Here is a 25,119-nt window from a genome sequence, read left to right on the forward strand (position 1 = left end):
CCTTATTACATTGTCACAGCTAAGGCGAAGCGCCCCATCGACGTGAGTTGGCCACAGCCACATTGTCACATGACCACCGAGCTATGCCTACCCAGCTGGTCATTATGGCAGAGAACTGGTTGTTAAATTATTTGAATCCCACCACTGAACAGGAGGTCCCCATTGAAGGGCCGGTAAGAAATGTGGGCTAGATATATCCGTTCCCATTTAATTTCCCATTTGTTTCCCATTGTCGAGCAGGCTGACTTTAAATGTTCGCTATTTAAATATATAATGAGACACGAAGAGACATATGCTTTTGTGGCTTTCCTTTTTCCTCTCCCACCCCCTCTCTCCCCCCACCTCTCTCTTTGACTTTTTTCCCCCTCCCCATCTCTTTTTTTTTGTGTTGTTAGAGGCAAGACAAATTAAGCTGGCTGGATCTGCCCGCCTACCTCTGGGAATAATGGCAGTCTTCCCACTCCTTGGCCCCAAAGACAAAGTCAGAAATGCCCCTGCTTTAGAGTGGGCCTCTGCATCTCTTACGAGGATGTAGTAGCTAGAGCCGGGATGGCAAACCTATGGCATACAGGTGGCACACAGAGCCCTCACTGTGGGCACGCCAGCCTAGCTCCACCATGCATGCGCGCAAGCCTCCTGCTGGCCAGCTGGTCTTCTATAGCAATAGCAATAGCAGTTAGACTTATATAGCAGTTAGACTTATATACCGCTTCATAGGGCTTTCAGCCCTCTCTAAGCAGTTTACAGAGTCAGCATATTGCCCCCAACAACAATCCGGGTCCTCATTTTACCCACCTCGGAAGGATGGAAGGCTGAGTCAACCTTGAGCCGGTGAGATTTGAACAGCCGAACTGCAGAACTGCAGTTCTGGGTCTCTGCCACACATGGACAGGGTGTGGGGTGCCTGCGCGGGATGCGTGTGTGCGCATGCGTGGAGCGCATGCATGGGAATGCATGCACGGGGGTGCATGGATGGGGGTGCTTGCATTGCATTTGGGGGCCTCAAGCAGTGCCCCCATGCTGCGTTTGCTCCTTCCACCTCCTACTTGATAATTTATCTTGGTGGCCGGGTGCGTATTTATAGAGAGCCGAGGTGGCGCAGTGGTTAGGGTGCAGTACTGCAGGCCACTTCAGCTGACTGTGATCTGCAGTTCGTCAGTTCAAATCTCACCGGTTCAAGGTTGACTCAGCCTTCCATCCTTCCGAGGTGGGTGAAATGAGGACCCAGACTGTGGGGGCAATATGCTGACTCTGTAAGCCGCTTAGAGAGGGCTGAAAGCCCTATGAAGCGGTATATAAGTCTAACTGCTATTGCTATCTGTTTCATGTAGTGCACAAGTCTTGAAGTTGTTGGCTGAAGAACTCTGGGAGTTGAAGTCCACAAGTCTTAAAGTTGGTGAGGTTGGAGACCCCTGGTCCAAGGGACTCACAAGATCCTTCTCCAACACATCAGTTCAAAGGCATCAGTTCTTTGGTGCTCAGCCTTCCTTGTGGTCCAATTCTCACTGGCATACATTACTACTGGAAAAGTAAAACTGGGAAATTTCCCCCCTCCCATTCTACTCCTTCCTTAAGCCACTTATCAGCCTGTCACCACAGCTGTTCACTACAGCAACAAGTGTTCAGTGCAAGTTGGGGAGGAGTGTCAGAAAAAAAATGGCTTTTGTCAAGAGGACTAGGGGGGACATGATAGCAGTGTTCCAATATCTCAGGGGCTGCCCCAAAGAAGAGGGAGTCAAGCTATTCTCCAAAGCACCTGAGGGTAGAACAAGAAGCAATGGGTGGAAACTAATCCAGGAGAGAAGCAACTTAGAACTGAGGAGGAATTTCCTGACAGTTAGAACAATTCATCAGTGGAACAACTTGCCTCCAGAAGTTGTGAATGCCCCAACACTGGAAGTCTTTAAGAAGATGTTAGATAACCATTTGTCTGGAAGGGTATAGGGTTTCCTGCCTAGGCAGGGGGTTGGACTAGAAGACCTCCAAGGTCCCTTCCAACTCTGCCATTGTATTGTATTAAGGAACAGCCTATATTTCCAACTGTGGGAAGGGACATAATTATTCTGGAAGAAGAGCTCCGCAAATGAATCCCTACTCCTTAGGTTTTATTCATTTATTAATTAGACTTATATACCGCTTCATAGGGCTTTCAGCCCTCTCTAAGTGGTTTACAATTTTTTTTAACAAATTGAGTCAACAACTTGCCCCCACAGTCCGGGTCCTCATTTCACCCACCTCGGAAGGATGGAAGGCTGAGTCGACCTTGAGCCGGTGAGATTTGAACCGCTGAACTGCAGATCACAGTCAGCTAATGTGCCCTGCAGTACTGCACCCTAACCACTGCGCCACCTCTGCTCTTAAGTTGTTTATTATATAATTCCCATGAATTTCTAAGCCAGGAAATTAACTGAAGTACAGGTAGTCCTCCACATACAACAGTTCAATTAGGAACTGTTTGAAAATTACAACAGCAGAGAAAAAAAAAGTGTCTTCTGACCATTTCTCACACTGACGATCATTGCACCATCCTCACCTGTCACGTGATTGACACTCAGATGCTTGAAAACCAACCAACAGGGATGACCGGTTGCATTGTCCCCGGAGTCACACGATCCCCTTTTGCAACCTTCTGACAAGCAAAGTCAATGGGGAAACCAGCTTCACGTCATAACTTGTTTCACTGATTTAACAGCTGCATTGAACAACGGTGCCAAGAAAAGTCGCACAACGGGGCAAAACTCACTTCACACATTTCACCCTGAGCAGAATACATTGGAGGCTCCATGATGGCCGAAGAGGGACGCGGTGGCTCAGTGGTTTAGACGCTGAGCTTGTCGATCAGAAAAGTCAGCAGTTCGGCGGTTCGAATCCCTAGCGCCGCATAACGGAGTGAGCTCCCGTGACTTGTCCCAGCTTCTGCCAGCCGAGCAGTTCGAAAGCATGTAAAAAATGCAAGTAGAAAAATAGGAACCACCTTTGGTGGGAAGGGAACAGCGTTCAATGCACCTTCGGCGTTGAGTCATGCCAGCCACATGGCCACGGAGATGTCTTCGGACAGCACTGGCACTTTGGCTTTGAAACGGAGATAAGCACCGCCTCCTAGAGTCGGGAATGACTAGCACATATGTGCGCGGGGAACCTTTACCTTTAATGGCTGTAAATTGAGGACTACCTGTATTAACCAACTCCACCAATGGAGAATATTTTTTCCACCTCCTGCACCACCTCACCACTCCCCCCTTCCTCTTTATTCCCAAGCAATATTTTGATTCCTTGGATGAACTTCCAGATATATGATTGATAAGCACATATGCGCTTAGGTAAACATAGGATCTAAATGCTTGTGTTTTTCTTATTTTGACAAGAGGGGAGGCGGCGCAAGCTTGCCGACACAGCCTTGATCCTCCAATATTAGCTACTAGTCCGTTAATATTTGATCTTCAACTTTGCTCGGATCCTGAGCATTTCAGAGGGGCTCTGGGGGAGCTGAATGCCCTCGATTCAAAGGGTTCTGAAATCGAACTCTTCACCCAGGGATAACTGAAGCCTTCTTCTGATCTAAGCTGTTTCCCAGTTTGGCCTAAAGGTTAAGGTTTGTCCCAGCTTCTGCCAACCTAGCAGTTCGAAAGCACGTAAAAAATGCAAGCAGAAAAATAGGAGAACCACCTTTGGTGGGAAGGTAACAGCGTTCTGTGCCCCTTCGGCGTTTAGTCATGCTGGCCACATGACCACGGAGACATCTGTGGACAGCGCTGGCTCTTCGGCTTTGAAACGGAGATGAGCACCGCCCCCTAGAGTCGGGAACAACTAGCACATATGTCCGAGGGGAACTTTACTTTTACCTTTGCCTTTACCAACTCTAAGTTGATGATGCATTTAATTCCTCCCCACTGCAGCTCTGCCTATTCTCCTATACTCTTCTCCTAAAAAATGCTAGTTATTGCTGTCAGAAGAACATCAGGATATGGACAGAATAAATGAACATCGTATCGTTGAAGGTTGTCACGATGTGGAATACAAGTTCTTTTAAGGATAGATTGCTTGTCAATTGCATTAATCCTGGTTACCTTTTACACTTGCCATATCTGTTTCTTTGCATCCTTCTGCATAGCTCAATGGATATTACATAAATTGCTGAGTCTTCTCCAGCCTTCATTCTTTTCTTTAACTCCATCCCCATTGCCCAAGGAGCTGCTGACATAGTTCTACAGAGGTATTATTGAGTCTGTCATCTGCACCTCCATAACTGTCTGGTTTGGTTCTGCAACCCAACAAGACAGACACGGATTTCAGAGGATAATCAGAACTGCAGAAAAAACAATTACTACCAACCTGCTTTCCATTGAGGGACCTGTACATTGCACAAGCAAAAAGAGGGCCGTGAAAATATCTACAGACCCCTCGCATCCTGGATATAAATTGTTTCAACTCCTACCCTCAAAACTACGCTATAGGGCACTGCACACCAGAACAACTAGACACAAGGACAGCTTTTTCCAGAATGCCGTCACTCTGCTAAACAAATAATTCCCTCAACACTGTCAAACTATTTACTAAGTCTGCATTACTATTACTATTAATCTTGTCATCGTTCCTATCTCTCATCTCCTCCACTTATAACTGCAGGACTGTAACTTCGTTGCTTGTATCCTTACAATTTATATTGTTTCCTAGTATGGTTTGATTGCTTACTTGTACCGGATGGCTATCATTAAGTGTTGTGCCTTATGATTCATGACAAATGTATCTTTTCTTTTATGTACACTAAGAGCATATGCACCAAAGACAAATTCCTTGTGTGTCCAATCACACTTGGCCAATAAAGAATTCCATTCTATTCTTCCTCTCCTTCACTTCAATCCTTGGCACGAATACACAGGAGCTGTCCGTGGTCCTGGCCCTTGATCTGTGGCTTAGTTTCAAGCGCTTTGTTGCTAAAACTGAGATTAAGATTCACATTTCAACAAAGGATTGTCTCTCAGATTATATGGCTCCAGACGTGAGTAGGTTTGAATTTACACTTTTAGGGAAACTGCAGATGGCCTTGTAAAGTCATTCAAGTCTACTGCATCAAGCAAGTATTTGTAAATCATTTCTTGCATTACCCAGTTTGGGATGGAGTGTTCAAAAATGTATGTATCCTTCATTACATATTTTATACTCCACTGAAATAAAGAGGTTCAATTTCCGGGTGAGTGTAATTTTTTTAATTGGAAATATATAGGAAGGAGGACAGAAATCTGCTGATTTCAGGCAGCCTCACTTCCTAGGAATAGGGGGAAAGACTTGCATTTTTTATCATGTAAAGGTAAAGGTTCCCCTTGCATATATGTGCTAGTCATTCCTGACTCTAGGGGGCGATGCTCATCTCCGTTTCAAAGCCAAAGAGCCAGTGCTGTCCGAAGACGTCTCCGTGGTCATGTGGCCGGCATGACTAAATGCCGAAGGCCCACTGAAAGATGTTCCCTTCCCACCAAAGTTGGTTCCTATTTTTCTACTTGCATTTTTACATGCTTTCGAACTGCTAGGTTGGCAGAAGCTGGGACAAGTAATGGGAGCTCACTCCGTTATGTGGTGCTAGGGATTCGAATCGCCAAACTACTGACCTTTCTGATCAACAAGCTCAGCATCTTAGCCACTGAGCCACCGTGTCCCTAAATGTCATGAAAAATGTTCTTATTGTCATGTGATGTAAAATGTATGTAAAATGAAACGTCATGTAAAATGACCCTATTATTAACTTCAGGGTAACTAGTTGCATAGCAAACAGTTCCGGTCATTGCATTATTAGTTTTTATTATTTTAAATCTAAAAGTACTACATTTTATAGTCTATTGAAAGATCTGGATTAACAATTTGACTCAAAATGACAGCTTGTGCAGCCCGCACACTGGGAATCGGAAATTTAATGCAGACACAAATTCTTGCAAATCAACAAAATGCCAACTTCAAATCTACAAAAAAAGGGAATTGAGTCCTTTGAATGGCACTTAGAAGACCAAACTTACTTCAAAGTGAATATGTCTCAAATTGGCCTTGGGCTGAAGGGCAAAATGTAGCATCTGTCCCTTCCATCATGAAGCAAATTCAGCCTTTTAAAAAACATTGAATAATTCAGAGAGTTAGTTATGCAGGCTGATTGACTGGTTGAATGCCACAGGTAGTCCTCGAGTTATGACAGTTCATTTAATAACGTTCAAAGTTACAAAAGCACTGAAAAAGTGACATGGCGCTTTTTCACAGCTACAGCTGTTGCAGCATCCTTTGTGGTCACAGATGCTTGGCCATTGGTGTGGAGTTATGACGGTTGTAGTGTCCTGGGGTCATATGATCATTTTTGTGACCTTCTGACAAGCAAAGTCAATGGGGAAGCCAAATTCACTCAACATCTGTGCTACTAACTTACCGTATTTTTCAGTGTATAAGACGCACCTTTCCCCCCCCCAAAAAGAGGGTGAAAATCTGGGTGCATCTTATACACTGAATATAGCATTTTTGGCTGCCCGAAACCCTGCCCTCTTCACAAAAATGGATGTGCAGAGGGTTGGGAGCATTGAAAAGTGCTCCTGGGGGCTGGGGAGGGCAAAAACGAGTGGAAAACGGGCCATTTTTTGCTCATTTCCCCTCCAGCCCACAGGAGCACTTTGCAGGGCTCTCAAACTCTCTGCATGCCCCATTTTTCACAAAAAAAATGAGGCATGCAGAGGGTTGGGAAGTCTGCAGAGTGCAAAAACTTTTTTTTAAATTTACCTCTTCAAAATCTTGGTGCATCTTATACTCTGGTGAGTCTTATACTCCATACAGTACGGTAACAACTACAGTGATTTGCTTAACAATGGTGGCAAGAAAGGACATACAATGGGGCAAAATTGACTTAAGAACAGTCTCGCTTAGCAACATAAATTTGGGGCTCAGTTGTGGTCGTAAGTCAAGGACTAAGAGTACAACCCAAAACACTTCAACTGGCCAACAACAGGATTAAGTTCCCATATGTATCCATCATATTTGTATATTGGCCTTTCTCCCATAAAAATTGGGAAGAGGAGTGGTAGTAACAGGAGGGGGTCCTTAGCAGCCCCCTCTCCCCTCCCATGATGTTTGGCCTATGCTGGCAAACTCTAACATAGAAAGATTATCTCATAACATAACTTTTGGTTCTTGCTTCATTTTAACAAGAAAATGTAGAGAGAAGCCAAGAAAACTCCTTGCCACTTTAGTATAAATCATTGACAGCCAGAGGAAACCATTCCACAAAACATAACCAAGGTTTGATTAAATATAATTTAGGAAGCTAATTAAAAATGGCTGGTTTCAAACAATATGGTTAAAGGGCAAATTTAACACTTCAGGATCTGGGATACCTAAACCATGCAAAGAAGCTGGGTTTTAGATCCTGCCGAATCCACTCCTTTGGTGTTATTCAATTTCAAGTAAAGCATTTCAAGCAAAGAGGGCCGTGAAAATATCTACAGACCCCTCACATCCTGGACATAAATTGTTTCAGCTTCTGCCCACAAAATGATCCTATAGGGCTCTGCACACCAGAACAACTAGACACAAGGACAGTTTTTCCCCCGAACGCCATCACTCTGCTAAACAAATAATTCCCTCAACACTGTCAAACTATTTACTAAGTCTGCATTACTATTACTCTTCTCATCTTTCCTATCATCCATCCCTTCCCACTTATGACTGCATGACTGTAACTTTGTTGCTTGTATCCTTACTATTTATATTGTTTCCTAGTATCATTTGATTGCTTATTTGTACCCTGTGACTATCATTAAGTGTTGTACCTTATGATTCGTGACGAATGTATCTTTTCTTTTATGTACACTGAGAGCTTATGCACAAAAGACAAATTCCTCATATGTCCAATCACACTTGGCCAATAAGAAATTCTATTCTATTCTATTCTATTCTATTCACAGGGAGGTTTTTTCCCTTGTGCCATCACTCTGCTAAACATCTAATTCCCACAGCACTATCTTATTCCTAAGGATATTTAACCATGCAGTAGGGATGTATTACTATTACCCTCCTCATCTTTCCTATTACCTTCTCCTTTTGGTATCTTATAGCAATAGCAATAGCAGTTAGACTTATATACCACTTCATAGGGCTTTCAGCCCTCTTTAAGCGGTTTACAGAGTCAGCATATCACCCCCACAGTCTGGGTCCTCATTTCACCCACCTCAGAAGGATGGAAGGCTGAGTCAACCTTGAGCTGGTGAGATTCGAACCGCTGAACTGCAGAGAACAGTCAGCTGAAGTGGCCTGCAGTACTGCACCCTAACCACTGCGCCACCTCGGCTCGGTTCCACCACAAAACCGCGGTAGACTAAAGCGCGTGTGACTAAAGCGCGGTGACAAAACCGCACCGTCAAAACCGCGTGACAACAGCGCGCCGACAACAGTGCGCCGACAGAAGCGTGCTGTAACATAACCCTAAAAATAACCCTAAACCTAACCCTAAACCTAACCCTAAACCTAACCCTAAACCTAACCCTAAACCTTACCTTAAGTTAAATCGCGCTTCTGTCGGCGCGCTGTTGTCGGCGCGCTGTTGTGGGCGCGCTTTTGACATCGCGGTTTTAGCGCCGCGGTGTTGTCGGCGTGCTTTTGACGTTCGCGGTTATGTCGTGCCACGCCTCGGCTCACTTTGTGGTGATACAGTCTACATACAGAGAGCTTATGCACAGGAGACAAATTCCTTGTGTGTCCAATCAAAATTGACCAATAAAAATATTCTATTCTGTTCTGTTCTGTTCCATCCCATCCCATTCTATGGATTAAAGGGGTGTGGATGAAGATGTCTGCAACATAGAAGGATGTCCACAAATTCAGCACTGTATCTTCCAAACAGGAATTTGTCTGATTGTTTATGAGATCACCACAAAATCCCAAACCATAAGCTAGACTTGGCTATGGTGAACCACTTTCATATCATGCTAAGAGAGACACATTGACTGTCAGCTCATGAAGTCAACTCACCCGCAACTGAGCTGGCCTCTAAGAAGGCCTCACTGTGTTAGTTCTGTCACCGTGCCCCTTCTCCAACTTCCTGGAAGTTCCTCCTCCAACAGCCCCTCCCCCCTGAAAACTTTAGTCTTTTGACTGAATGCAGGGGCGCGGGGGGGGGGGGTGTTGAAAAGCCTCAGTAAGCTGCATTGCTCCTTGAAAAATGAAGGGAGGGAAGGGGGAGGAGGAAGAAGAAGAGGAGGAGGAGGAAGAGAAGAAGTGAGCCCTATTCCAACAGCTCTAAAGCTGCCAGATCTCACCCACTCCAGTTCAGGCTAAACAAGGGTGGCTGGTGGTCGGGAGTCCATATTGGGGTGGTGGTGGTGGCAGCATCTTTGGCTGCTAGGAATTGTAGCGTCTCTTATGCGTCCTGAGACAAATCTTCTCTTCTCTTCTCCCCAGCAATCCTGAATCGCTTCTCCAGTTTGGCTATAGGTATTAGGGACGGCTACAGTAATATACAGAAATACAGAATAACAGAGTCGGAAGGGACCTTGTAGGTCATCTAGTCCAACCCCCCCCCCCCCCGCCCAAGCAGGACACCCTACATCATCTCTGACAGATGGCAGTCCAGTCTCTTCTTGAAAGCTTCCAGGGATGAAGCTCCCACAACTTCCGAAGGCAACTTCTGTTCCGTTGGTTGGTCGTTCTCACTGCCAGAAAATTTCTCCTTATTTCTAGCTTGAATCTCTCCTTGTTCAGCTTCCATCCTTTATTCCTTGTCATGGAAAATAGCTTGACCCCCCCCCCTCCACACCTCCTCTCTGTGGTGGCCTCTCAAATATTGGAACGCTGCTGTCCTGTCTCCCCTGGTCCTTCTCTTCAATAGACTAGCCATGCAACCGTTCATCATATGTGTTTAGCTTCCAGGCCCCTAATCAATATTTAACAGAGGGCGCAGGAAGCAGAAAACGCTTTCCTGCCAAGAGAAAGTGCTGAGACTCTCCTCCCAAACAAACGGGATGAATGTTGAATGTTGTTGAATGTTTATTTTATTTGTATGCCGCCCTTTCCCCCCCCCCCAAGGGGACTCAGGGCGGCTCACAACTCAACTAAGGGAGGGGGATACAGACAAAAAAATTAAAACAACAGGCAACAATACATAATTTAAAGCACATAACAGTCATACCATTCGAGAAGGGGGTAGAAGCTTTTTAGCCCCAGGCCTGTCGGAACAGCCAGGTTTTAAGGGCTGTGCGGAAGGCCTGGAGGGTGGTGAGGGTGCGAATCTCCACGGGGAGTTCGTTCCAGAGGGTCGGAGCGGCCACAGAGAAGGCCCTCCTCCGGGTAGTCGCCAGTCGACACTGGCCGGCGGATGGAATTCGGAGGAGGCCTAATCTGTGGGATCTAATCGGTCTAGAGGAGGTAATTGGCAGCAGGCGGTCTCTCAAATCTCTCCCTGGAGATTTCCTAGAACTAATCCAGGAAGTTTGTCAATGAAGCCGGTAGAGATTCTCCGCCATCCAGGTCATGGCTGTCCCCAAAGATGCTTATTTCAGGAGGCAACTGGAGTTTTGTTTGTTTCTTTTTTTCTTTGAAGAGGTTTCGCTCCTCATAGCCAAGAAGCTTCATCATCTCTGACAGGTCAGACCTGATGAAGCTTCATGGATGAGAAGCGAAACATCCCCAAAGAAAAAAAGAAAGAAAGAAAGCGCAGTTGCCTCCTGAAAAAGCATATTTGGGTTTGTCGATGAAGGTTTTTATCGGGATGTTGTTTTTGACTTCTCAGGGTAACCTACGTCTAACCAGAAATTGCTCCACAGGGGTGAGTTGATTTTACAGGACTTAAACGTCCCCGTTGTGCTGACTCTGCGCGTGGACGGGATGAAATCCTTACTTTCGGCTTAGATTTCGCCTCCGGTGGAAATCTAACACTGCAGCCGCCCTCGGAACTCCTTGGAAGCTAGGAGCGGTCTGCCCCACGCGACGGAGGGGTGTGTGTGTGGAATCTCTCGGGAAGTTTCCCTGCGCAAGTTTCCGCTGAAGTTTTGGAAAGCGGAGAGGGGGGTACCCCACGCCCAGTAATTCCAAATCTAATTGAACGTCTTTCGCAAAAGGTCCAGCTGAACTTTGGCGGGAGAAGGTGGGGGGACGGGGGAGAGGGGAGAAAGAGAAGGAGAAGGAGGAGGAGGAGGAGGAGGAGGAGGAGGAGGAGGAGAAGAAGAAGAAGAAGAAGAAGAAGAAGAAGAAGAAGAAGAAGAAGAAGAAGAAGAAGAAGAAGAAGAAGAAGGCTAACATCTTTGAATGGACGAAAAGCTGGAACGACGCCCTCTCCTCTTGAGCCCCCAGACCCCGCTGCAGACCCCCGCCCCTCTCCATGGCCATCCGTGGGAGACACCCTGCTCTGTCAATTTCCTCCCCACGCCCCCCTCCAAAATCTCAGGCAACCACACGCCCCCCCCCCAAAAAAATCACCCTCTTCTTTGCGCAAGGGCTTCTAAAGCCGGGTGCCCAGGGGCATTTGTGGGAAGGAGTGGGACTCTTTAGGGAAGAGGGGGGGCAAAAGCCAGGAGACCTTGTGCAAGAGGGGTGCAATCCGCTCCGCGGTCTCCAGCAGCAGCCTGAGCGACACCGCGGGCGAGAGGCAGGAGGAGGGGCGGGCGGAGGGGCGGCCGGGCGAGCCGCGGGCAGGAAAGCGTTAAAGGGGAGGAGGCGGGTCCGTCACGCGTCATTGGGCGAATTCTGGGCCGGCGACAAAACCGGGGCGCCCGGCCGGCAGGCAGGCAGTGCAACGGGCCCATCTGCCCAAGTCCCGCGGCCTTCCCCCCCTCCCCGTTCCCTCCCCGCCTGGCAGCTCTCGTGCGCCCAGCCCAGCCGAGCCGAGCCGCGTTCCCACCGCCTCTTTCCCCGCGGCCATGGAGGAGCTCTGATGCAATAAGGCCCGGGAGCTTTCCTTCCCTCCCCTCCACACCCAAAGAAAGAAAAAGGAAGGGAAGGAAGGAAGGAAGGAAGGAAGGAAGGAAGGAAGGAAGGAAGGAAGGAAGGAAGGAAGGAAGGAAGGAAGAAAGAAAGAAAGAAAGAAAGAAAGAAAGAAAGAAAGAAAGAAAGATCGGGGACTTCTACGCGCCTCCCTCTCCTCTCTCTTCTTTTTTTTTTTGACTACTTTCTGCTGGGGATTGAGACGCATTGATATTTCCTCTCAATATTTATCTATCTATATATACATATTTTTCCTCTCCGCCGTCCCTTGCCTTTAGGATTATAATCCCGATCGCATTTCCCGGTAAGTAGAGACGCTTTGAGCAAAATAACCGTTCTGATTGTTTCTCCTTTCCCCCTCTCGGTTCCCACCACCCGTTAACCGCTCCTTTTCGCCCTACTTACCCTGGCACCCCAACAGGAAAGAAAGAAAGAAAGAAAGAAAGAAAGAAAGAAAGAAAGAAAGAAAGACAGAAAGACAGAAAGACAGAAAGAAAGACAGAAAGAAAGAGAAAGGCGGAGAGAAAGAAAGAAAGAAAGAAAGAAAGAAAGAAAGAAAGAAAGGAGGGAAAGGAAGAAAGAAAGAAAGAAAGAAAGAAAGAAAGAAAACAGCGGGCATAGCAGAGAGAAAGATTGCTTGCCAGATAGACCCGTACAAAAGACGGAGGGGAGGGGGTATTTAGATGGATAAAACCAGGAAGGAGCGACTTTGAATAGCCAGTTTAATTGTTGGTTTGAATTTCCCTTTTCTTTTTTCCCTTTTTCTCTTCTGCGTCTTCTTTTTAAGCTTAAAAAATAAAAATAAAAGGTCGGAGCGCCCAGGAAAAAAGATTGCGGATGGTTGATCGGGTGCAGAGGAAGAAGGGGGGGGCGAGAGGGCGGCTTGAGGTCCTGGGGGGTTTTCAGAAACAGAAATTGGCAGAAGACCAGTCTCTCTCTCCCTCTCTCCTTCTCTCTCCCTGTCTCTCTCTCCGTCTTTTTCTTCCTTCCTTCCTTTCCTTCCTTCCTTCTTTCTTTCCTTCCTTCCTTCCCTCTCCTTCTTTCTCTCCGTCTTTCTCTTTCTTTCCTTCTCTCTCTCCGCTCTCTTCCTTTCCCTTTCTCTCTCTCTCTTTTTCTTTCTTTCCTCTCTCCTTTCCCTCCGTCTTTCTCTTTCTTTCTTTCCTTTTCTCTCTCCTTCTCTCTTTCCCTTTCTCTCTCTTTCTTTCCTTCTCTCTCTTCATTTCTCTCTCTTCCTCTTTCCTTTCCCTTTCCATCTCTCTCTCTCTCTCCGAGTTGCGACCGCTGCCTTCTCGCCCGAAGGATGACACCGCGGCATTGTTCGCTAGGATTATCCGGCACCCAGCCGTCGCGCGGCGACCTCCAGCGTCCTTCTTCTAAAAAGGGAAGCCAGGAGCCACGGGGGTGTCTAGGTGTGCGTGTGAACGGGCCTCAAGAGGGATGCACGGCGGGGATTCGTTGCTTCCCAAAGCCGCATCGCTCACATCCTTTAAAGCAGGCGGAAAGACGGGGAATCTATTCCGCGGGTCGATTTCTTTCCGACGCTTGGATTAGTTTCTTTTAAATGGGGAAAATGCGATACTTCCTCCCCCATCAGCGCTGGCGTTTGCCCCCAGCTAAAACTTCCTTACAAAAACTCCACTTTTGAAAGCCCCCGTTGTAACTGCAAGCGGCGTCTCGCATCGGGGGCAGCCGGTGGGTTGATTTGATTTATTTTAATTTAATTTTTTGGACATAGCATTATTCCCTTCCCCCAAAAAACTTCCCCGTTAACACGCCGGACTCGAGAAAAAAAAAAAAACGAGTTTTTAACCAGGGGGAACCATTTTCGTCTCAGCAAATTCCTTATTTTTTTTTTCCCTTTCGATCATTGCCGGGGCCATTTGTCCTTTCCAATCCGCCGATTCGGGCTGGTTTATAAAGGCTCAGCTGGCCCGATCCCGACGCGTCGCTTCAGCCAGGGAAGAAAAGGAGGAAGGTTAGAGATTGAACGGCTAATCCGAGTTGTCGAAAAGTTTCGCTCTTCCGCCGCTGCTCCCCGCGAAGCCAACCCTTCTGCCTGGAAGGGGGGAACGGAGCCGGTCCCCCCCCCAGACCCTTTCGTTGCCCGGGATCACAATGCCTGGAGGAAGCCGATTTCTGGCGGCCCCCTCCGAAGGAGCGCCGGCTCTTCCTCTTCCCACTTGGGTGGGCCTCGGGTGGGTGAGATTTACCAGCTGAGGTCCTGGAGAGAGAGAGAGAGAAAAGGCCTCTTGCTATGGCTAATTAAATTTCCCTGTACCGAGCGATCGCAAGGGAGGGAGGAGAGGAACGGGGGAGGGGGGAAAGAGATGAAATGAATGCAAGAAGAGTGGGGGGGGGGATGATGACAAGGATGAGTCGGAGAGAATTGCGAAGAATTGTCTTAACCAAGGACCTCTGGTTAAGGTAACGTCTGAATACATCTAGGCACTTTCGAGGAAAGTGCGGTATTGTTGGTTTTTTTTGCAGTCAAGATGTTCAGGTCTGAGAAGTTCAACATGTCCATGTATCTTCTGGGGCAGCCTTATGGGTATTGCTCCAAGGACTTCTATTCCTATTGGTACAACCATTGATTTCCCCCACCCCCACCCCTCCGCAGTCGCTCAACTTCAATGTGCAAATCGCGATATTTGGAATTTTTTCCCTAGCTGTTTCTTCTTCAATTCGTCCATCATCGGGTGTTGCAATATCAATGCACCAGACTGTTTTCCTTTCCACAATAGAGATGTGTCAGGTGTGTTGTGGTCAGATGTCATCATCATCATCATCATCATTATTGATCATCGCACAGTCAGCCAGATGTTCAGGCTGGGTTTGGCATTTTTATCTGCATATCGAGTTCTTCCCAAGGACCTGGGATAAGCAGATGTGGATGTATTATTATTATTATTATTATTATTATTATTATTATTATTATCATCATCATCATCATCATCATCATCATCATCATCATCGATGCCTCTGTTATTATTACTAAGTTGATGCTTTCAAAAGATAGTTGGAAACCAAATTCTAGGAGCGATTAGGTTCCTTCACGCCCGATTCAAGTCACTGATCTGGATTCCCGACTCGGGATCTAGTCAGCCGCGCGTTTATCTTGCCTGCATCCCGCGTAAAAGACGGAAACGGTGGATGCGCCCGCCTCCCAATAAATAAGCGCGTCGCGGTAAGAAATAATTACCTCTGCTCGCTGCTTTTAATTAAAGTCTCCCAGGGAAACTGCTGGATTATGGTAATGAGCCGACATACGTTCCCTCTTGTCGGGCTCCCGTGAAAAGGTTAGCTGACATCAAATCAGCGACACTGACAAGGCGCTGGAAACCCATTTGTAAGCCCGAACCCGTCCGTCACCAGCCCCGCACGGGCGAGGAAGGAAGGAAGGAAGGGGAAAGGAAGGAAGGGGAAAAGAAAGGAAAAGAAGAAGGAAGGAAAAGAAGAAGGAAGGAAGGGAAGAAGGAAGGAAGGAAGGAAAGAAAGAAGGAAGGAAGGAAGGAAGGAAGGAAAGAAAGAAGGAAGGAAGGAAGGAAGGAAGGAAGGAAGGAAGGAAGGAAGGAAGGAAGGAAGGAAGGAAGGAAGGAAGGAAGGAAGGGACAGGCCGGGCGGGGTCAGAGGGGGTATGTGGGGAACCCTCGAGACTTCGCCAAACGCAAAGCCCGGAACGAAGCGCCGGAGCTGGAGGAGCGAAGTAGATTTTCCCCAGAATTCCGAGCTTGCAATAAGGCAGGTAGGAATAGAGGAGCCATCCTTCTGCTCCTCCGCACTGAATTTCCCCCAAGGAGGGGACGGGACGGGGAGTAAAGCCCGAGAGGTTTCCTTTGGCCCTCGCACCACTTTCTTGGCTCCCGGCGCAACATTGTTCAGAAATTCTCGTTTTCTTCCTTCACTCCTTTCTGTAAGGTTGAATTTCTTCTTCTTCTTCTTCTTCTTCTTCTTCTTCTTCTTCTTCTTCTTCTTCTTCTTCTTCTTCTTCTTCTTCTTCTTCTTCTCCTCCTCCTCCTCCTCCTCCCTCCTCCTCCTCCACTCCTCCTCCTCTTCCTCCTCCTCCTTCTTCCTTCTCCTCCTCCTCCTGAGGGGGAAATGCCCGTTTGGGTGGCTCAACCAGACACATCCAAACTGGCATTTTTTGCCCTTCCTAAATTAGAAGCCCAGCCGTTCAACCGGAGTTTTGAGAGCGATTGGTTCGACCTGCGCTGCCGGTCGGGCTCAGCCAAATGCCGGCTAAAGTTTTCCTCCTATGGGCGATTCGAAGAAGAGAAACGCACTCCCGGGCCTTGGCCGTGTTTTGGGAAAGCGGAAAACAGCCCCCTCCCTGCGTTTTGGGGGGAAGGAAGTTAAGTAGGTCACAGGCTTCTCCATTGGTCCCTCCACCAATGGAGTTGGCATCTCCATTTCTAGGAAAGTTTTAACTTTGGGGAAAGTGATAAGGTTTTTTTGCTCCAGAGCCATGACTCTGGAGCCGCTTGTGGCTCTTTCATCCCTCTGCTGCGGCTCCCTGTCCCTCAAAATATGTGTCACGGCTGCCAATGTGCCACACCCGCTGGCACGTGATTTATTTATCTTTTGAACCCAACCATGGATAAATCCAAGAAAAGAAAAGTTTCAGGCGAAAACAGAATGTTTAATTCGACTACATAGGCTGGTTTCGTGGCGGCTCAGGAAACAGTCAGGCACCGGAAGGGTTTTGTGGCACCCGGTGTTTTCTTTTCTGTGGGAAATGGGTCCAAATAGCTCTTTTGAGTGTTTAAGGTTGCAGAACCTTGGGGAAGGTTCACAAAAGCCAAATGAGACTCTAGCCCCTGGGGACTGGGAGAGGTCCCCACGATCACCGGGCTTCGTTTCAGAGCGGTTCCATGACAACCGTCCCCTTCTTTCCCCTTTCCAGCCATGGACGAAAGCGGGGTGCCCCGGAGCATCTGGGACGGAGACGCCAAGGCCGTCCAGCAATGCCTGACGGACATTTTCACCAGCGTCTACACCACCTGCGACATCCCGGAGAATGCCATCTTCGGCCCCTGCGTGCTCAGCCACACCTCGCTCTACGACAGCATCGCTTTCGTGGCGCTGAAGTCCACGGATAAGAGAACCGTCCCCTATATATTCCGGGTAAGGAGGGAGCAAACAAAGTGGGGGAGGAGGGGAGAAGAGGGGACAGAGAGAATCCTCGCCGTCGGGCCGGAAAGCTTGAGTTACGCAGGGTTGAAATCGAGGCGAGTCGATTCCCTCCTCAAATCGTCCCTTTAAACCGCCCCGTGACCGAACACGGCCTGACCGCAATTGGAGGGAGGCTGCCGGGACTATCGCCTGCTAGGTCCGGCCTGCTTGTCTCCGCTGAATCGGTTCAGCCAGCGGGTAGGAGCAACCCCAGGTCAGCGAAGAAGGTATAGGAAAGCCCATTCAGACGGCCCACGAAGCGTTTTTCGTTGACGCTCGTCTGCTTTGAGGACCCAGCCCGTTTGCTTAGTTCCAGATGTGGTGAGAACGCAGCAAACGGGCTCATTCAATACCCTGCTAGATTACAAAGCAAGACGCGTCAAATGTCGGAATTGCCTTCTTCCCGAAAAGGAGAGAAGGCAAGAATAAGGGAAGCGTCGGGTTTTTTTAGCTCCTTCGCGCTTAAAAGCGCAAAAGAGCTCACCGAACAAAACGCAGGAATAATAGGAGATACTGTAGAGTAGAGTAGAGTAGAGTAGAGTAGAGTAGAGTAGAGTAGAGTAGAGTAGAGTAGAGTAGAGTAGAGTAGAGTAGAGTAGAGTAGAGTAGAGTAGAGTAGAGTAGAGTAGAGTAGAGTATGGGATATGAATAGAATAGCATAGAATAAGATATAGAATAGAATGGAATGGAATGGGATATGAATGAGATATGAATAGAATAGCATAGAATGATAAAATAGAATAGAATATGGAATAAAATAGAATAGAATGGGATATGAATAGAATAGAATGGGATAGGATAGGATAGGATAGGATATGAATGGGATATGAATAGAATAGCATAAAATAAGATATAGAATAGAGTAGAGTAGAGTAGAGTAGAATAGAATAGAATAGAATAGAATAGAATAGAATAGAATAATGGAATAGAATGGAATGGGATATGAATGAGATATGAATAGCATAGAATGATAAAATAGAATAGAATATGGAATGGAATAGAATAGAATAGAATAGAATGAGATATGAATAGAATAGAATAGAATAGAATAGAATAGAATAGAATGGGATAGGATAGGATAGGATATGAATGGGATATGAATAGAATAGCATAAAATAAGATATAGAATAGAGTAGAGTAGAATAGAATAGAATAGAATAGAATTCTTTATTGGCCAAGTGTGATTGGACACACAAGGAATTTGTCTCTGGTGCATATGCTCTTGATGTACATGAAAGACAAGATACATTCGTCAAGAATCCTAAGGATGATTCTATCACTTCATGATAGTCATAGGGCACAAATAAGCAATCAGGAAACAATCGATATCAATCGTAAAGATACTGTGACTGTTCCAGCTATCCCCCCCCAACCCCCCCCCCCAAGCCTTTGTCCTTCTGCGGGGTTTAGAAGCGGGAGCGGAGGGGGGGGGGCAGGTCGGGTATCGCTGCTGTCTTCAGCTCCAGATGCCACCCGCCATCGGAGACTTCAAAGCGTCGCATCGGGAGGCTTTGGAAATCCGGCGGCGCTGGTCTCGTCTCAGCCGCCGCTTCTTTGCCCGCCCGCGGTTGACCCGTCCACCGGCCAGTCGGGGCGAATAACGTGCAAGTGTGAAGCCGGGTGTGCGGAGGGTCCTCAAACCGGGACGAAGTGAACTCGCGCACCCCAGCTCTGGCTGCTTTTAAGGTTCCCCGCTGGGCTTCCTCCGCCTATCTTTGCTCCGGAGAATCGGTCCGGCAACTCAGTGGAAGGTTTGGGGGGGGGGGCGGAGACGAGGCCCGCAGTCAAATGAAGGGCCCGGTTAATTGAATAAAAAACAGGTTTCTTCCTCCATTAAAAAAATAAATTGCTAGAACTTTAGTTTCACGCGCCGCTAAAAGAGAAACTAGAATCGGGCGTAGAGGAATCTCCTTCCTAACAAAACTGCGCAAAATATCTCAGCGCCGTTGGGAACATCCAGGCACCGGGAGGAGAAAGGCTCAGAACTGTTCCCGGCCACAGACACTGAATTACGACGCCTTGCTTTCCCCGGCCAATTTTTTTAGTTGGGGGGGGGGGCTCTTTCGGACGCTCTGCGTTGATCTCCTTGGCTTGGCTTAGTTCCTCTCCTGCCCAGGATCTCAGCCTTCCCGGACGTCTTCTCCACTGGAAACGCGCCATGCCATCCCACAGGGGGGAAAAAACAGTGTGGTTGCAAACGCTTCCTTGGGAGAACGAGAAGGAACAATCCCATTGGAGCCTCAGACCCGGCCAAGCTGTAGGCTGTCACTTTAGGGTTCAGTGAGTCAGGGGGCAAGATTGCCAGGCTGCTCAAAATAGAGTAGAGTAGAGTAGAGTAGAGTAGAGTAGAGTAGAATAGAATAGAATAGAATAGAATAAGGACTAGAATGAAATAGAGTAGAGTGGAGTAGAGTAGAATAGAATAAGGACTAGAATAAAATAGAGTAGAGTGGAGTGGAGTGGAGTGGAGTGGAGTGGAGTGGGATGGGATGGGATGGGATGGGATAGAATAGAATAAGGACTAGAATAAAATAGAGTGGAGTGGAGTGGAGTAGAGTAGAGTAGAATAGAATAGAATAGAATAAGGACTAGAATAAAATAGAGTAGAGTGGAGTGGAGTGGAGTGGAGTGGGATGGGATGGGATGGGATGGGATAGAATAGAATAAGGACTAGAATAAAATAGAGTGGAGTGGAGTGGAGTGGAGTGGAACGGAGTGGGATAGGATGGGATGGGATAGGAGAGGATAGAATAGAATAGAATAGAATAGAATTCTTTGATGGCCAAGTGTGATTGGACACACAAGGAATTTGTCTTTGGTGCATAAGCTCTCAGTGCACATAAAGAAAAATAAAATAGAATGCATTCATCAAGAATCATAAAATACAACAGTGGTAGTCGTAGGTTACTAATAAGCAATCAAAATTATACTAGAAAACAAACAAAACAATATAAATCGCAAAGATACAATCAACATGGTTATAGTCCTAAGTAGGAGGAGATAGGTAATAGGAAGGTTGAGGGGAATAGTAGTAATGCAGTCTTAGTAGGTAATTTGACAGTGTTGTGGGGATTAGTTGTTTAGCAGAGTGAGGGCATTCGGGAATAAACTGTCCTTGTGTCTAGTTGTTCTGGTGTGCAGAGCCCTATAGCGTCGTTTGGAGGGTAGGAATTGAAACAATTTATGTCCAGGATGTGAGGGGTCTGTAGATATTTTCACCGCCCTCTTTTTGATTCGTGCAGTGTACAGGTCCTCAATGGAAAGAAGGTTGGTAGCCATTGGGTTTTTTCTGTCAAAACACAGCCACGGCGACAATCCCAATGAAGCAGAAACGTAGCCCTTGCCTTCGTTTCTTTATCGCTCCTACCCAACCGCCTCCTCCTGGATGTCCAGGCCGGGTGTTGTGTAATTGGGCAGCCGGTTCCTCTACTCAAAGCTCCGCCGCCTCTCCCTTCTCCCCCCCCACACCCCACGCCCACTTTAGGTGGATACCTCGGCGGCCAACGGCTCCTCCGAAGGCCTGATGTGGCTCCGCTTGGTCCAGTCGGCGCGGGACAAAGAGGAGCAGAACCTGGAGGCCTACATCAAGAACGGGCAGCTGTTTTACCGCTCCCTGCGGAGAATTGCCAAAGACGAGGAGCTGTTGGTGTGGTATGGGAAGGACCTGACCGAGCTGTTGCTGCTGAGCCCCGCCAGGACCCAGAGCAAGATGAAGGGTAGGTGACAACTCATAGGAAGGAGGGAGGGAGGGAGGGGTGGGGGCCTCAACCCAGAGCATTTCCCGGAGGTCCCTGGATCTGGAGTCTCAGCGGATATAAGACCAAAGCCAAAGAAGGAGATACCTTTCCTTCTGGAAACTGCAGTCTGCCAATCTAGAGTGGCAAGCGAGCCGCCAGTTATCCGAATATCCCAGACACACGTGGATACTTAATGACTGTTACCCACAGCATCCCGTTTGGGAAAAGCCAGATTAGCTGAAATGCTGCAATCTGTTGTTGTTGTTGTTAGTTGCGAAGTCGTGTCCGACCCATCGCGACCCCATGGACAATGTTCCTCCAGGCCTTCCTGTCCTCTACCATCCACTGGAGTCCATTGAAGCTCACGCCGACTGCTTCGGTGACTCCATCCAGCCACCTCATTCTCTGTCGTCCCCTTCTTCTTTTGCCCTCCGTCTTTCCCAGCATGAGGCTCTTCTCCAGGGAGTCCTTCCTTCTCATTAGGTGGCCAAAGTCTTTGAGTTTCCTCTTCAGGATCTATAGAGCAGTCAGGGTTGATCTCCTCTAGGACTGACCGGTTGGATCGCCTTGCAGTCCAAGGGACTCGCAGGAGTCTTCTCCAGAAATCTGTTAAGATGTTTAAATACTCAGGAGATGGGGAAAGCCTGCCCTGCCTCCCCTTACACTCTCACACATGCACCCAAATTCCAAGGGATCCACTGTTGAGGATATGATCCACTGCACAAGCCAATCTCTTTTTTCCTCTGTTCGATTTCGCCCTGCGTTGTCTGTGGGTCCCTCCAGAGATATCAGAGATATCCCCCCCCCCACGAAGCCATAGAGTTGGTTTAATACCCACCCTCCCTTAGGAGGAGAAGGGATACCTTCCAATATAGACAATCTAACTGTTTGCTTGTTGTTAGGATCACGATGCGTGCATATCATCCAGCCAGATGCGTGAAGTATTAGTAGAGCTTTATAAACCCTTAGTAGGACCACACCTGGAATACTGCATCCAGTTTTGGTCACCACAATTAAAAAAAAAAAGATGTTGAGACTTTGTGTGTGTGTGTGTGTGTGTGTGTGTGTGTGTGTGTGTGTGTGCAAAGAAGAGCAATTAAAATGATCAAAGGCACAGAGACTAAAACTTATGAAGAACAGCTGCAGGATTTGAGTTTGGCTAGTGTAGAGAAAAGGACTGGGGGGGGGGACTTGGCAGCAGTATTCCAATATTTGAGGGGCTGCCCCAAAGAAGAGGGAGTCAAGCCGTTCTCCATAGCTCCTGAGGGCAGGACAAGAAACAATGAATGGAAACTAATCAAGGAGAGAAGCAGCTGGAATTAAGAAGAAATTAATTCCCAAGAGTGGGAACAAGTAACTAGAAAAACTTGCCTTCAAAAGTAGATGCTTTATCACTGGAGGTTTTTAAAGAAAAGACTACATATCCACCTGTCTGAAATGGTATAAGGTTTCCTGCTTGAGCAGCGAGTTGGACTAGAAGACCTCCAAGGTCCCTTCCAGCTCTATTCTGATTATATATGTACGCTTCGCTGAGTTTTAAACAACCCCCAAACTGCCCCATTTGGTGTCATTTTCTGCAATTACTATTGACAAATAATTTCCAATTAGCCGGAATTTATTTTGGCTAATATTTATTTTGAGTATAGTCAATCCATCTTCTCCACTCCAGTTTATATTTCTCATTTGAGTGATCCTTGAGATATGCTGATATTTTAGCCATCTCTGCTAGGTTTGTTAACTTTTAATGTCCATTCTTGAATAGTAGGCAAATCTTCCTTCTTCCAGTATTGCGCCACCAACAGTCTTGCTGCCGTTATTAAATGCAAAATCAAATTAGTCTCTATAACTGTACAATCAGTAATTATACCTAACAAGAATAACTGAGGGGTAAACTTTATCCTTTTTTAAAGAACATTTTGCATAATCCTCAATATTTTTATCCAAAATGCTTTTACCTTTTTACACGTCCACCATATATGATAGTAGGTAGCATCGACACAATCACATCTCGAGCATTTAGGTTGTCAGAACAGATAAACACAATTTTAATGGCGTCTAAAAGGGTCGCAGTGGCTAAGACTCCGAGCTTGTCAATCAGAAAGGTCAGCAGTCAGTGGTTGGAATCCCTAGTGATGCGTGACGGAGTGAGCTCCCATTACTTGTCCCAGCTTGCCAACCTAGCAGTTCGAAAACATGTAAAAAAATGCAAGTAGAAAAATAGGGACCACTTTTGGTGGGAAGGTAACACCGTTCAGTGCTCCTTCGGCGTTTCTGGCCACAGAGACGTCTTCGGACAGCGCTGGCTCTTCGGCTTTGAAACAGAGATGAGCAATGCCCCCTAGAGTCAGGAATGACTAGCACATATGTGTGAAGGGAACCTTTACCTTTAACGGTTCTCAGGTAGCTTATGGATTTTAAAAGTCAGAAGTTTTAGCTGGACTCCCATTGGTGAACCATCAGTGGGGTTCAACCTTCCTTCTCGGGGTTTGTGCGTCTGACAACTTGGTCAGCCGGTCTGGCACAGCAGGTGACCAATAAGTTGTCTTTTCTCTTTTCTGTCCCGCCCCAGCTTCGTCTCCGCACACCTGCCTGGACTGCGGCCAGCGTTTCCAATTCGAGTTCCCCTACGTGGCGCACCTGAGGTTTCGCTGCCCGAAGAGGCTGCCCGGGGCGGACAGCAGCCCAGCGGAGGACCCCAGCCCCAAAAACAGCAGCCCCAAGGAGCACGAAGGCGCCGGCAAGTTCCACGGCAAACAGGTGGGGGGCGCCCAGCCCCAGATCCAGCCCCCCACCCACCGCCACCACTATCACGCCGGCCAGGACAGCAACGGCGGCGTGACCAAGCCGTCCACGGACTTCCACAACTTGGCCCGGGAGTTGGAGAACTCCCGGCCGAGCAACGGCGGCGGGTCTCCTGCGAACAGGGAGCAGCCGGCCTCCGGCGTCGACGGCCGCGCCAGCCCCGGAGGCAAAGCCAAGCGGAAATACCCCGGAGGGGACGCGTTGGCCGAAGAGCGAGGCTCGTCGACGGGCCGGTCGCGCGTGGAGAGGCCCATCCCTTCGTCGCCCAAGGAGGAGTTGGTCTGTACCCCGCAGCAGCAATACCGGCCGGCGGGGAGTTATTACGGCTTGGACGACGCCAGCCGCCTCTACCGGCCGCCCAGCCCGGACACCGGCGACGCTAAGCGAAGCGCCTTCGTGGAGGTGAAGAAAGCCTCGCGCGGCGTGGAGAACGGAGCCGGAGGGGACGAAGAGAAAGAGCGAGGCTCCCCGGCTTCCTCGGCCGCGGACAAGCCGCCTGTGCCCTCGCTGCTGAGCGGCCGCTCCGGGGGCAGCGCCTTCTCCACCGTGCCATCCTCGCAGCCCTCCGGCGGCGCGGCCAACCCCGAGGAGCGCAAGAGCGCTTTCTCGCAGCCGGCGCGCTCCACCTTTTCGGCGCAGCTGGTGCTGGGACAGAAGCTGAGCGCCCTGGTAGAAGGAGGAGGTGGAGGAGGAGGAGGAGGAGGAGGAGGCTGCCACCCGGGCGCAGAAGGAGCTGCGCGTCTTTACGCATCGGAGCCGCTCAAGCTGGCCGGTGCGCCTGGAGAGCTTGGCAACGGGGCAGGTGCGCAGGGAGGAACAGGAGGAGGAGGAGGAGGAGGAGAAGGAGCCGGAGGAGGGGTGGGGCCAGGAGGAGGAAGTGGTGGTGGTGGTGGTGGTCTGCCCAAGCAGAGCCCCTTCCTCTACGCCACCACCTTCTGGCCCAAGAGCTCGGCGGCGGCCGTGGCTGCTGCGGCTGCCGCTGCGGCCGCGGGCCCCCTCCAGCTCCAGCTGCCTTCGGCCCTGACGCTGCTGCCGCCCTCCTTCACCTCCCTCTGCCTGCCGGCTCAGAACTGGTGCGCCAAGTGCAACGCCTCTTTCCGCATGACGTCCGACCTGGTGTACCACATGCGCTCCCACCACAAAAAGGAGTACGCGCTCGAGCCGCTGGTCAAGAGGCGGCGGGAGGAGAAGCTCAAGTGCCCCATTTGCAACGAGTCCTTCCGCGAGCGCCACCACCTCTCGCGGCACATGACGTCGCACAACTGAACCCACACCCACACGCGGACCCACCCATGCTGCGCTTCTACTCGGGATCCTCACACCCCACATCTCACAGTCCACACGCGCTGTCGGCCCTTCGCTTCCGCAGCTGGCTCCTTTGCTGTTTTGGCCAGCGTGGCGTGGCGTGGCGTGGCGTGGCGTGGCGCTATTTTTTTTGCAAGGCGTGGACGAAAGGGCGGTGGATCCCAGA

At 48.6% G+C, this 25,119-nt stretch overlaps 1 protein-coding gene across 1 annotated transcript; it reads left to right on the forward strand.

Annotated features, from left to right (window-relative positions):
- The first annotated feature begins 16,842 nt into the window (after positions 1 to 16,842).
- Positions 16,843 to 24,914, forward strand: PRDM8 (PR/SET domain 8). Its single transcript, XM_032223557.1, has 4 exons — positions 16,843 to 17,061; positions 20,594 to 20,825; positions 23,416 to 24,450; positions 24,505 to 24,914. Exons 1-4 carry the CDS (start codon positions 16,843 to 16,845, stop codon positions 24,912 to 24,914), a joined length of 1,896 nt encoding a protein of 631 aa, XP_032079448.1.
- The last annotated feature ends 205 nt before the right edge of the window (positions 24,915 to 25,119 follow it).

The sequence above is a fragment of the Thamnophis elegans genome, chromosome 9, assembly GCF_009769535.1.
Source record: "Thamnophis elegans isolate rThaEle1 chromosome 9, rThaEle1.pri, whole genome shotgun sequence".
Classification (NCBI taxonomy): Eukaryota; Metazoa; Chordata; class Lepidosauria; order Squamata; family Colubridae; genus Thamnophis; species Thamnophis elegans.

Bases quoted from the DNA above. Each gene is read 5' to 3' on its own strand.
- PRDM8 (XM_032223557.1), top strand. From the start codon at position 16,843: ATGGACGAAAGCGGGGTGCCCCGGAGCATCTGGGACGGAGACGCCAAG. The intron at 17,062-20,593 runs GTAAGGAGGGAG...CGCCCACTTTAG, and splicing joins CCGTCCCCTATATATTCCGG to GTGGATACCTCGGCGGCCAA. The intron at 20,826-23,415 runs GTAGGTGACAAC...GTCCCGCCCCAG, and splicing joins GACCCAGAGCAAGATGAAGG to CTTCGTCTCCGCACACCTGC.